General features: G+C 36.2%; 1 protein-coding gene across 1 annotated transcript; it reads right to left on the bottom strand.

Annotated features, from left to right (window-relative positions):
* Positions 1-213: 213 nt before the first annotated feature.
* Positions 214-4,144, bottom strand: LOC140981619 (uncharacterized). The gene is made up of 2 exons (XM_073448043.1): positions 3,844-4,144; positions 214-545 (listed from the first exon to the last, which is right to left on the bottom strand). Exons 1-2 carry the CDS (start codon positions 4,142-4,144, stop codon positions 214-216), a joined length of 633 nt encoding a protein of 210 aa, XP_073304144.1.
* Positions 4,145-14,152: the final 10,008 nt, after the last annotated feature.

The raw sequence follows: 14,152 nt of genomic DNA, 5'->3' as shown, positions 1-14,152 counted from the left end.
GTCCTTCAGCATGTGATCATTGGCTCCACACTTGAAGCATTTGCCCGAGCCCCATATACATTGCCCCATATGTTGGCCGTTGTATTTTGGGCACATTGGATACTCACCAGGCTTCTGAGGAGCCTTCTCTTGGAGTATAGGACATTTGCATTGAGGCGGTCCTTGAAACGGCCTCTTTCACTGCTGTCCCTAGAAAGGCCTCTTAAATTGCTTCTACTGCTGGGGCGCCTGATAGGGCCTCTTGCCCTGTCTTTTATTCTCGATGTCTTTCTGTTCTTGCTCTGCCGCCAAGGCTCTCGACATGGCAGTAGCATAAGTAGTAGGACCAGCAACTATAACATCACGACGCAAGATTGGCCGTAATCCATCAATGAAGTGCCTCAGCTTCTCTCGGGCATCATTCGCAATTAGGGGCACGAAGTGACACACTCTCTCAAACTTCCTTACAAACTCTGCCACGCTGTTGTCTTCATGTCGCAAAGCCGTGAACTCCCTAGTCAGACGAGAGCGTACTTCCCCAGTGAAGTACTTAAGTAAAACACCTCCTTTGAAAACCAACACAATTTGAGCAGTCACACAAAAATGATCATAACTCACTCATCTCATGTCCAAAAATTACAAATATACTGTCAAATCGAAGATATCAAAAAGTACTACGTTTTGTATTTTAGAAGTTTTTCCAAAAACCGACCAAAAATTCGCAGAATTCAAAATAACAGTAGATTCGGTTTTTGAGATCTAAAAACTATTTCAAAATTGTTTCAATCATTCTCTCTCAAAATTTGCATAACGTAACCGGATTTTTGCACACAACATACATCAAAATATTTACTATGACAAGATCGATGTAGAAAAATAAAATAATATACATGATTTTGCTTCTAAACGCTCGAAGATAACGAATATCGATGCGGTGGAATACGGGAGATGATCGGGAAACGCTTGCTACACGATTTCTTGCTCGAAAAAATGAGTGAAAATCTACATAAGTTTGCAAGGGAAAGGGGTTGAGATGGTGGCTGCAGAAATGACTCAAGAACCCTAGCTATTATCCTCCGAAATTAAAACACAAGGTGGGTGTAATGTGTGTGCGCCGATGGTGTGTGTGTAAGTATGTGTGCGTGAGTGTGTGTGTGTGATAATTAGGGGTGTTAATTAAAATATAAAAATATTTAATCAAATAATTAGTGATATCATAATACTAATCTAATTATTTAATCTCATTCAAAAATTAAATAAAAAATCATTTTCAAGATTTAAAAATCCACACTACTCAACTTTGAAATTTTGAAAAGATTAAAATCTTAAAATCATCCAATAAATTAAATTAGGCTTTAAAATGTCCTAAATTTCGTAAATTATTTAAAATACAAATTTTTTAGACTTGAAATAAAATACCACATTTTCATAAATTGCCTAAATCGTCACCGGTCTCTTTTTCCCGATCCCGTATCGAATATTCGCCAGAAACATAAAACTTAAGAAAACGTTTTAACTTGAATCAAATAAACATGTGATAATTTGAAATAATACAAAAATCACAAATCATGTATCGTTAAAATCATTTCAAAATTAAATAAGTAATTTAACCATTAAATAAATGCATGGTTTTACGTATACTGATTTTGAGTTCTATAAAAGTTGTCAAGGACTTTCCGATGTGTTCCCTGACGACGTTTCTGGCTTTCCACCCGAGAGAGTGGTGAAGTTTGCTATTGAGTTGATGTCAGGTACTGTGTAACGTACCGTACTTTTAAACTATTTTAAAATTTGCGGAAAAATAAAAATTTTCTTAAATGATTAATCAACCTTCAAATTTCGATAAAAATATATTGTTCATCCAAAATATTTGCGAAAAAAGATGACAAATAAAGTTTGCTAAAGTAATCGATAAACATCGTAAACAATCCCATCAAAAATCCAGAGTATTTGAAACATGCATAAAAATCTTAAAACATGGGTGGTCCTCGGGTTTAGCCTCTTGCGCAGTCCAAGTCGCCTCATTAGTCCCCCACCCCTCGTCTCCTCAAAGTCATCCTCACCTGCATCGATCAAGTCTATTGAGCCTAACGACTCAACACGTATAAACTGGATATAACAAGTAATACGTAATAAAACCACATGCATCATTAAAATAAGACGTACATACTTGAAACTTGAACATACATACATAAACATAGACGCGCCATCATCGTAAAATTTTTCATAAACATACTTATATCATACATACTTGAACATGCATAAACTTCATCATTTGCGTAGAGATATGTTTCAAAGCAAGTGACCCATACATAAATGCACCTGATCAGACTAAACCACAGTAATGGGCTGGCAGGGAAAATCCACTGCCGCATACATGAGATCCCCGGTCATGCTTTACAGGGTGGATTGGTCCCTGGTCATGCTTTACCGCTTTCCAATCCTGATCTAAACCCGGCCGTGCTTTACCGTGGTGTAGAGGTCCTCGACCACGTTCACCGACTTCCAAACTCGTTCATAATTGGTCACAAGACATTTAGCATACCTCAAAAACATAAAAATTTTTCTTTTGCACGTCGAACATACTTACATAGCGTTGAGGGATGCGTTGGGTCTCGCTTGGGTCCACTACTGCACATACTAAATCTCTCGAGACTCGACCTCATTTAATCATCGTACTAAATCATGACATCAAACCCCAAAACAATCCCTATATATATATACCAACACTGACCTTTTCTGAAAGTCAATAAGAACTCTGTTCTTCCTAAGCCAGTCCATTCCCAAGATGATATCAAATTCTGGCATTGGCAATACAATCAGATCAACATACACCAGGTGGACATGTAGTTCCAGATCAATGTCTCTGACCACCCTAGTAGCTGATAATTCTTCCCCTGATGGGACTGTCACTGGATAGCTCACGTCGAGTCCAATACACTTGACGTACAGATGATTAGCGAATGTCTCTGAAATAAAAGAGTGAGTGGCCCCTGAATCTATCAAGGCCTTCATAGCTACCCACTTTATGAAAATATTTCCTGAGAGACGTTAGCACAACAGACAGAACTTATATCCCAAAATTCTAATCTTAACCTCAAGCATAGTAGAAAATCTCTACACAAAGTCACCAAAATACTAACTAGCACACTAATAATCACAAAACTCATTCGGAACAAGCATATCGAAAATAACACGGTGCTGAAATAAATAAGTTACCAGTCAACAGGATCGTGTCTGGGTTCGCCTCCTCTGCCTGCATGGCGAACACTTTACCCTGGGTCGGCTGCCTCCACTCTAGGCACTCCTTCAACATATGATCGTTGGCTCCGCATTTGAAGCATTTGCCCGATCCCATTAAACATTGTCCTTGATGCTGGCGGTGGCATTCCCGGAACACTGGGTACTCACCGGCCTTCTGTGGAGCCTTCAGTTGAGGGATTTGACCTTTGCCTTTCAACGGTCCCTGAAATGGCCTCTTTTCCTACTGCCCTTGGAAAGGCCTCTTGAACTGGGGTTGCTGCTGCTGTTGAGGTGCTTGATAGGGCCTCTTGCCCTGCTTATCGATCTCAATGTCTCTCTGGTCCTGCTCTACCGCCAAAGCTCTCGACACGGCAATCGCATAGGTAGTCGGACCAGCAACCCTGACATCACGGTGCAAGATCGACCGCAACCCATCAATAAAATGCCTCAACTTCTCCTGGGCATCATTTGCAATCAAGCGTACAAAGTGACACCCCCTCTCAAACTTCCCGACGAAGTCTGCCACACTGCTGTCTCCTTGACACAACATCATGAACTCCCTAATCATGCGGCGGAGTACTTCCTCAATGAAGTACTTGGAGTAGAAGACCTCCTAGAAACCGTCCCAAGATAGATTCTGCAAATTAACCGACACAGGCGCGCTTTCCCACGATAGCATGGCGTCTCCAGTTAACAAAAAAGTGGCGATTCTAACTCTGTATGCTTCCTGCAGCTCTATGAACGCAAAAATTAACTCGATGGACTTAATCCACCCTTTAAATATCATGGTCCCAGAGAACTCTTTTGGATCCATGCTCCTAAACCTCTCGTAAACTGCCTCTAGTCTAGGCCTCGCCCCTGTATCAAGTGTAGCTTGGTCCCCTGCAAACTGTACGAAGAACTGAGTCATCCCTGCAAGCATCTAAGCCTGTATATCTGGGGGTGGACGAGGAGGAGTGGCCCTCTCTCCATCCTGAGCTTCCCTATTCTCATCGCCTGCGTCACGCACAATCCTTTGTCTGGGAGGCATACTGTTCCAACATTTACCAAACACGTAAACCCAACATTCATGAACATAATACTAATATCATAATATGCACGTAAGTTGAATTTAAATATGCACATGCCGAAATCATGATTGGATACATTTTACATGAAAGAATTTAAAACTTTAAAACTTACAGACTTGAGGAGTGACTTCGTGAGCTTCTCGCAACTAATAGTAATCATAACCCTTTACATGAACACCGCTGTGATACCAAGTGTAACGTACCGTACTTTTAAACTATTTTAAAATTTGCGGAAAAATAAAAATTTTCTTAAATGAGTAATCAACCTTCAAATTTTGATAAAAATATATTTTTCATCCAAAATATTTGCGACAAAAGATGACAAATAAAGTTTGCTAAAGTGATCGATAAACATCATAAACAATCCCCTCAAAAATCCAGAGTATTTGAAACATGCATAAAAATCTTAAAAATGGGCGGTCCTCGGGTTTATCCTCCTGTGCAATCCAAGTCGGCTCATTGGTCCCTATTCCTCGTCTCCTAAAAGTCATTTTTACCTGCGTCGATCAAGTCTAGTGAGCCTAACGACTCAACACGTATAAACTTGATATAACAAGTAATACGTAATAAAAATACATGCATCTTTAAAGTAGGGCGTACATACTTGAAACTTGAACATACATACATAAACATAGACATTCCATCATCGTAAAGCTTTCAAACATACTTGCATCATACATACTTGAACATGCATAAACTTCATCATTTTGCGTAGAGATATGTAATTTTAAAGTTATATGCTATGACCCATTTATCTCTAATAAAAAAAGAAAAAAAATAAAAAGAGATAAATATATTGTCCAAATTAAATAAACATGTGGTCAAGAAGCATACACTTAGTCTGATTCCGTGATGTTGTAAAAAAAATCAGGAAAAAAAATATATATATATATATAATAAGAATAGCTAGATTTTGAATCAATAGATTTCTTATCTTTTGATTAATTTGGCTCGTTTGTCTGTTTTCATTCTGTAAATCATTTTCCTGAGCATTTATCTATATTCCAACTCAATGAGAGAAATTGTTCCCACGAATTGAAACATTTATTAACCTGTGAGGATATGGAGTTGAGACTCTTACTAGGAATATTTGAAGGCCATGTACATTTAATTACCTGAAAATAAGCTTTGATTTGATCAGTTCAGATTATTTCATAAATTATAATTATGATGATCTTGATATAACTTTGACAGTTTTCAAATTTAATTTAAATACTTGGATAGTTACGATTACATTTCTATTTAAATTAATCAATATGTTTTGTATCGCTATTAACGCTTAAATTGCTAGGGACTAGCAATAAGCTGGTTGGAGGTGTGATAAACATAAAAATTGTACATTAATTAAATGTTTTATAATATAAATTTATAGTTTTTGTTTTATTAAATGTTTAAATATTATATGTTTTATAATAAATTGTATAAAAAATAAGTTGTTATATAATTATAAGGTTTTACTATTTTTACAGGTTCGATAAAACAAGAATAACCTTGGCGTTGCAAATGGGATTAAGATGATTCTTGGACCTGTAGAAAGTTGATGATAATATCTAAAATATTTGTGACAAGCATGAGATAAAAATCATCTCACAATTGAGATCAAATTAAGCAACAAATAAAGTTACCAAAGGAGTGGCAGTTTTACCATGCTCTAGTATTTTGACCATATCTCTCAAATTACTTGGTGAAATGGTAAAAAAAATTTACCACAATTGAAACAACTCAGATATCTACATGTTTTGTTTTATGTGGAAAAGAAAATACGGATGAGAAGATTTTTAAAAGTGATGTGTATTAAAATATAACTTCTTGGAACACCAATGAAGACTTATGTGTAAAAAAATAATATTTTATTTGTGGTTGTCTCCCCAAATTTGGCTATAAATAGGGGTGCATTGTAATGAATTGAGATATCCCTCATTCTATGAAAAAATCTTTGAGTTCATAATATTTCTCTCTTTATTTTTTCTTTATTTCTTCTTTCAAATATAATTAGCATGTTAATTTCATATTCAAAGTTTTATACTTTGAATAATGAGTAGCTAACTTCCCAATGTTGAGTTGAAAAGGTGAAACTATTGGGATGATAATAAGGTTATTAAAAAGTAATAATCTATGTTTTATATTATTTAATTATTATTTATTGTTTTTGTTATATTTATTACTTTAAAAATTTTTATACCCTACTTATAAGTGGAAGTTTTGATTTATTGTTGCAATATGTTACACTAAATTCTTGGAACCATTTAAATGTTAGTTTGGTATTACCAACCTTTTGAAGTGGATGCCATGATTTATTATATATGAATATATCATAATATTAAATTCTTGGAACCATTTAAATGTTAGTTTGGTATTACCAACCATTTAAAGTGGATGCCTTGATTTATTATATATCAATATATCATAATATTAATTTCTTGGTACCATTTAAATGTTAGTTTGGTTTTATCAACCATTTAAAGTGGGAATCTTGATTTAGTGTTTACAAATATATATATAGCACAATAAATACTTGATAACATTTATAAGTTTTGGTATATTTTTATACTTATAAAATAATAATATACAACAAAATATAAATATGATTATTTAATATATTGAAACCATTTTATTAAGTGGATTTCAATAATGTTCATTAATGTTAATTTTATTAAAATAACAAGAGTGGATCTTCTATTCTCAACTACTTAAATTAAAATTTGAACAATTAAAAATTACCAATTAAATATTCAAACAAATAAAACAAAAAGAAAAAAAAACAAAACAAAAAGATATGGTAGTGGACTTGTAATTACCTTAACTTCCCTGTGGATACGATATTCGGACTCACCGAATTATACTATTTGTGGACAACCTGCTATTGGGAGTGCAACAATCAAAGTCGCATCAGCCAGTACCGAGCAAAATAAAAGTAAAAATAGGAATTCAACCAACAAGAAATGATAACGACTAAAAGTCATGGATATGCAACCATTGATCTTGGCCTCCGACTAATCCATTTGCATGTAATTCATAATCACTCAAGAGTCACGTGCGTGTGTGATATGTCAATGTTCATTTACCCAATCAAATGCTCAAATAAATTTACAACACTTGTTCGCCTTATGAACTCAAGAGATCCTCAGCTCAATTCAACTCATACTTCATTCAAAATACAAATTCACTTACACAGATCACTTAGGACTTTATTGGTGATATTTGGCTCATAAGATTTTCAACACAAGTATACCAAAACTGATGTCACACAATGAGATGCTTACATGCAAATGATTTAAGTTCATACTTGCTAACCATGTTTCTCAGGTATCCATAGGCTTGACTTGAAAAACTTTTCTCCGCTAGTATATTGGATAAATGTGACAAGGTTAATAGGTCTTGTAGGCTTATAATGTTAGGCTGTGGCTCATGGCTACAATAAAAATTATGGAAATCAAAATTTGAGAGAAATATTTGAATTTTCATCATTTTCACTCTCCTTTCATTCACCATCCCTCATTGTTTTTCTTCACAATCATATCCTCAATTTCTCATATTTTTCTTTTTCACCATTTTTTGACTCATTCCTTCTATTGTTTTTTTTTCTTCTTTTTTTTTGTCTCTTTTTCAACTCCTTCATGCACATTTAATTTTTCTTTTTCTTTTTGAGGAGTATTTGAATCATTACAACACCAATAAACTTATTTCTCTCAAAATTAGATAATAGGTGTATAAAATTCATTAGGTAGTTGTTGTGGGATGTAGAATAGATACAAGTGGGGGCTAATTGTATGTCATAAACACACACCACTTGATTTTTTGTAGGCTCAAAATGGGACACTAGGGATATTTTATGTTCATTTGGTAGGCTCAAAGGCTCAAACGGTTCCAAAGATTGCCTAAATCATTCCTATGCACATATTATCCGTATTTTCACCTCGAAAAGTGTTCAAGCAAGTTCTAGATTTCCGTCAATCCATCAGTCATCTCATACAAACCAATCACATGCATTGTTCAATCAAAATGATATATGAGATAGGTGCACAAAGAAAAGTCAAGCATCTCAATCAATTCGAGGCTCAATGGGCTAACAATCGATAGTAAACAATGAAAACAGGCCCAAAGATATTGAGAAAAATTGCCTAGATCATCTCCGTGTTTGCAAAAGTGTCAGTCAATGTCATGTGAGAATTACTAAAAATCAGATCTCCATTGTCTATTTGGTATCACAGGTATGTAAATTGTCTCTAAACATCGATAGTATCAACAAACATGATAGTGAAAAAATTTGTGACTCACAAGTTATCATAAACACATGTTTTCAGAACCACAACTTCATTCTCAACATCGGCCACACAATGACTTATCCATGACTCTTTTTAACGACTCTATCATGCAATAAATAAATAAACTTCCTTTTTTTCGAAATTAAAAAATTGTGCAGGAAATAACTTATCATACAGTACTAATCCAAACGAAAAGCAAACAAAACTAACAACCTCCCCCAAAACTTAATTACATGCATTGTCCCCAATGTACTATAATAAATCAAGAAAAACAGGGGATCACGTACCTCATACAGCGAGCATCAGGACTCGCTGTCCTCACCTGACATCTCAAGCTTCTCTTCATCATCATACTCAACATCATCCTCAATAGGTCTGTGTGAAAATGCTGGCGATGGTGGGAATGGCTCATCAGAAGGACCGGTCGCAGGGAAACGCTGTGCAAGCACACGAGTAAAATCATGCATGTAATCCATGTGCTCGCGTGTAATCAGCCATTGCCTCCTCATCATGTGCTCTAGGTCTTCGATACGCTCATGTGTGGCATGTCCTCTCCTTGTACGTGTGTGTGGTGCCAATGAGGCGGGCTGTGGCTGTGCTGTACTCCCTGAAGCCTCTCTCGGACCAGTAGTAATCTGTCTCCATCTCTTATCCCTCGGGAGGGGCTGAGCCAGGGAGATATTTCCTTTCGTACGCAACAGTGCCTCATTATCATCCCAAGTAACCCCCGCTACATGACAGAGATCAGTGATCGTCGACGAATGGGGCATGCTTACAGTAGAGGTGCTCCGGGCAGCCTGCAAAATAGACGTCATAATCACCTGGCCTGCATCCACTGTCCTGCCGGTGATGATACAATACACCAACGTTGTCTTCTTCTTTGTCCCATCAGATATATGCCCAGATGGAACCAACCGCGAGGCTACAAAGTGATACCAGTAGTACGCCTCTCCCTTCATAGACGTCGTAGGGAATGTCACCGGGGCTCGTTGATTGTTGAGCTTCCAAACCGTGCCCGGCTCACAAAGTGTGTTTATGATTGTCTCGTAGGGATAAGCCTCTAGCATGAACAATGTGTACTCATCTGTGTTGTAATCAGACATCGAATATAAAGAATTGATCGTTTTGCTATCAAAGGCAACCATCTGCCCCCGAATCTTCACGTGATAACCCTCATGTTTAACCTTTAGATTGGCATAAAACTCTCGCACAAGGGAAATCACAGCGTCTGCCAGCGATTTCACAAACTCTTCCCAATTTAGATGCCTAGCACGATTCAGTGTCTCACACCCCGGGACGCTCTGATCCATCCCTCTCTCTCGCTGCATATTTTTTTCTTGTAATTTAGAATAATTTTCAGTAGCAACGGCATCCCAGAACCGTCGTCTATCAAAACTGGCAGTAGACGACTTGCCATCCCTAGACTGAACCTTCTTGCTCTTCTTTTTCGGAGGCATGATTCAATTCAATATCAACCTCGCTCAACAACAATTTTTCAACAACAACGCCTCACACAACAGTATTATAACAATGCAGCACCCACAATATCAACACAATTAATCAATTAACGATCCTCACTAACATAAAATATTTCCAATCCAATAATACTCAACAACAAATTCAAACAGGCAATCTATCGAACACCTTGAGTGCAACAAATCTGGAACCCTATTCCTTCAAATTTGAACATGATATTGAAGACTCACAATACCAAGGACGATTAACTTGACACAAGATGCCCAAAATACGATTTCGATTTGTCAGGTGTCGGCTCGTTGAAGAAGTCTTGTTGAAAATCTTGATTCAACAAAAGGTGCTAGGAGTGAGAACTTTTGGTGGATTTGGTTTGAAGAGGATTTTTGTCGTGTATTGTGGTGTTTTGAAGGTAAAATTTGTGGGTGATGGCCGGTTTTCATCGGTGGTGGAGAAGGTGAGGCTACGGCGCTGGTCCTGTTTTGGTTTAGGATGAATGAACTCGAAGCCCTCTTTTTTTTTCAAGTCGCGAACTAGCACTGCGGCGCTTATTACTCGGCCTTGTAGCGCCTAGGCGCTCAATGTATAGCGTCGCGGCGCATGATTCTCGCATGGATAGGCGCTGCAGCGCTTGCGGGTAGCACCTAGGCGCTATGTTTACGCACAATATGGCGCTGCAGCGCTGTCTGCATAGCGCCCAGGCGCTTGTCCTTTCGAAATTTCGAATTTCTGCTCATTTTAGCGACTCTTTTCGTCCCCTGCATACATAATAAAACACATATCAATGTCTAATCTTCACATGCAAACTTTACTAACATAAAAAAAAACAAATATACTACTGAAAATAAAATATTATAGAAATAAAGAAAACAAAAGCAATAAAAGATACTGATTGGGTTGCCTCCCAATAAGCGCTTGGTTTAACGTCTTCAGCCAGATTACCACCAGTCTGCTCATGGCGGGTTGTATGAGCTCTTGTATGCTTTGATTTCCACCATTTGACCTTCAACCTCCATGGTCAACTTTCCTCGTTGACCGTCAATAATGGCTCCAACAGTAGCCAATAATGGTCGTCCTAGAATGACGTGAACGTTCTGACTTTTCTCCATGTCAAGTACCACGAACTCTGCTAGAACCTTCAATTTATCGATATGAAGTTCAACATCTTCCACAATACCCAACGGTGTCCTGATCGATTTATCTTCCATCTGCAAGCTTAGTCCTGTGGGCTTCAACCTTCTCAATCCAAGTTTCTCGTAAAGAGAACTTGGCATTATATTCAAGCTCGTTCCTGAGTCACAGATAGCCTTTTCCACTAATTGACCCCCTATTGCACATGGTACAAAAAATTCACCGGGATCTTGAGGCTTTTGCGGAAGATTTCTTCGTGTTCTTTCGGTAAATTCCACTTCCTCCTGATATGTAAACTCAGTGTTAGTGTGTAGGTTCTTGAGATCTTCAAGACCTTTTTTCTTTTGAAATGCAGCGTGTAATTGTAAAAATCTCTGGGGTAGGGAAATAAAGAAATATTAATGCATTGATTTGAATCATACCTCTCACTTTTCTTACCTCGGGCTCTTTTGCTCGGTGTTGACTTATCTTCCCGGATGGGTGCGTGATCAACATTTTTCTCTTCTATGTTTACCCTACCAATCTCCTCATGCTGAACAAAAACGGCATTCACTTCTCTCAGATTTGGGTCTGCAATCTTCGATATTGCGCCTGACGGTTGAGACGTGAATTGCTTTGTTATCTGTCCCACTTGCGACTCAAGTATTTTCAAGGAACCACCAATTTTCGCCATGTGTGTCTCTAAGTTGTCAAGTCTAGACTCAGTCCTAGCCTTTTTTTTTCCCGATTCCACAACAAATGACCCAACTAAATCCTCAAATGATGGCTTCCCTTCCCCATTTTAAGTATTAAACCCCGGTGGATGATTCAACACATTCTTGTTATTTGTGTAATAAAAATTTTCATGGTTTCTCAAACCAGGATAATAAGTATTAGGGGGAGGGTTACCTCGATATCCTCCAAGCCTCCAAATTTCTTGTTGTTGATGTATTGAACTTCTTCAGGAATTTGACATTCTTCAACAACAACCGATGGTCCCTCAGTGTTTGATGTTCTCACTTTATTCATGGTTGCTATCTGTGTAGTCAATTCTGATACTTGCGCAGTGAGTGATGTGATAGGATCCACATCATAAACTCCAGCTGTCCTATTTACTCCTGACCTCTCAGACGGCCATTGGTAGCTATTAATAGTCATCTGCTCAAGCAAGTCATAGGCTTGAGCAGGAGATTCGGCAAAGATCGTGTCACCTACCGCTGCATCCACTGTTGTCCGTGCTGACCATTCAGCCCGTTATAGAAAAGCTCAATATGTACCCAATCTTCAAAGCCATGATTCGGGCACTTTCTCAGTAGCTCCTTGCATCTTTCCCATGCATCATATAATTGCTCAAAGTTAGTCTGCCTGAAAGTACTAATCTCAATCTTCAACTGTGCATACTTTGCAGGGGAAAAATATTTAGAAAAGAACTTTGTTGCCAACTCTTACCACGTTGTGATGCTCCCCAATTGAAGCTGTAGTGACTTTGATTGTTGCACTCCCAATAGCATGTTGTCCACAAGTAGTATAATTCGATGAGTCTGATATCGTATCCACAGGGAAGCTACGGTAATTACAAGTCCACTACAATGTCTTTTTGTTTTTTTTTTGTTTTTGTTTTTCTTTTAATTGTTTGAATCTTTAATTGTTCAAATTTTAATTTAAGTAGTTGAGATTAGAGGATCCACTCTTGATATTTTAATAAAGTTAACATTAATGAACATTATTGAAATCCACTTAATAAAATGGTTCCAAAAAATTAAATAATCATATTTATATTATGTTATATATTATTTTCTTATAAGTATAAAATATACCAAAACTTATAAATGTTGTCAAGTATTTATTGTGCTATATATATTTGTAAACACTAAATCAAGGTTCCCACTTCAAATGATTGGTAAAACCAAACTAACATTTAAATGGTACCAAGAAATTAATAATATGATATATTGATAAATAATAAATCAAGGCATCCACTTTAAATGGTTGGTAAAACCAAACGAACATTTAAATGGTACCAAGAATTTAGTGTAACATATAGCAACAATAAATCAAAACTCCCACTTATAAGTAGGGTATAAAAATGCTTAAAAAAAATAAATATAACATAAACAATAAATAATGATTAAATAATATAAAACATAGATTATTACCTTTTAATAACCTTATTATCATACCAAGAGCTTCACATTTTCATTTCAACCTAGGGAAGTTAGCTACTCATTATTCAAAGTATAAAACTTTGAATATGAAATTAATATACTAATTATTTTTAAATGATGAAATAAAGGAAAAATAAAGAGAGAAATATTATGAACTCAAAGATTTGTTCATAGAATGAAGGATATCCCAATTCATTACAATGCACCCCTATTTATAGCCAAATTTTGGGAGACAACCACAAATAAAATATTATTTTTTTACACATAAGTCTACATTGGTGTTCCAAAAAATTATATTTTAATACACATCACTTTTGAAAATCTTCTCTTCCAATTTTGCTTCTCCACATAAAATAAAACATGTGGATAATTGAGTTGTTTGAATAGTGGTATTTTATTTTAACCATTTGACCAAGTAGTTTGAGAGATATGGTCAAAATACTAGAGCATGATAAAACTGCCACTCCTTTGGTAACTTTGTTTGTTGCTTAATTTGATCCCAATTGTGAGAAGATTTTTATCTCATGCTTGTCACCAATATTGTAGATATTATCATCAACTTTCTACAGGTCCAAGAATCATCTTAATCCCATTTGCAACGCCAAGTTTATTCTTGTTTTATCGAACCTGTAAAAATAGTAAAAACTTATAATTACACAACAACTTATTTTTTATACAATTTATTATAAAACATATAATATTTAAACATTTAATAAAACAAAAACTATAAATTTATATTATAAAACATTTAATTAATGTACAATTTTTATATTTATCACACATCCCAACCAGCTTATTGCTAGTCCCTAGAAATTTAAGCGTTAATAGCAATACAAAACATATTGAT

This window comes from Primulina huaijiensis, chromosome 7 (genome assembly GCF_012295235.1).
Source record: "Primulina huaijiensis isolate GDHJ02 chromosome 7, ASM1229523v2, whole genome shotgun sequence".
Taxonomy (NCBI): Eukaryota; Viridiplantae; Streptophyta; class Magnoliopsida; order Lamiales; family Gesneriaceae; genus Primulina; species Primulina huaijiensis.
Note: the sequence above shows the minus strand (reverse complement) of the source record. Positions and strands in the feature narration are given on the sequence as shown.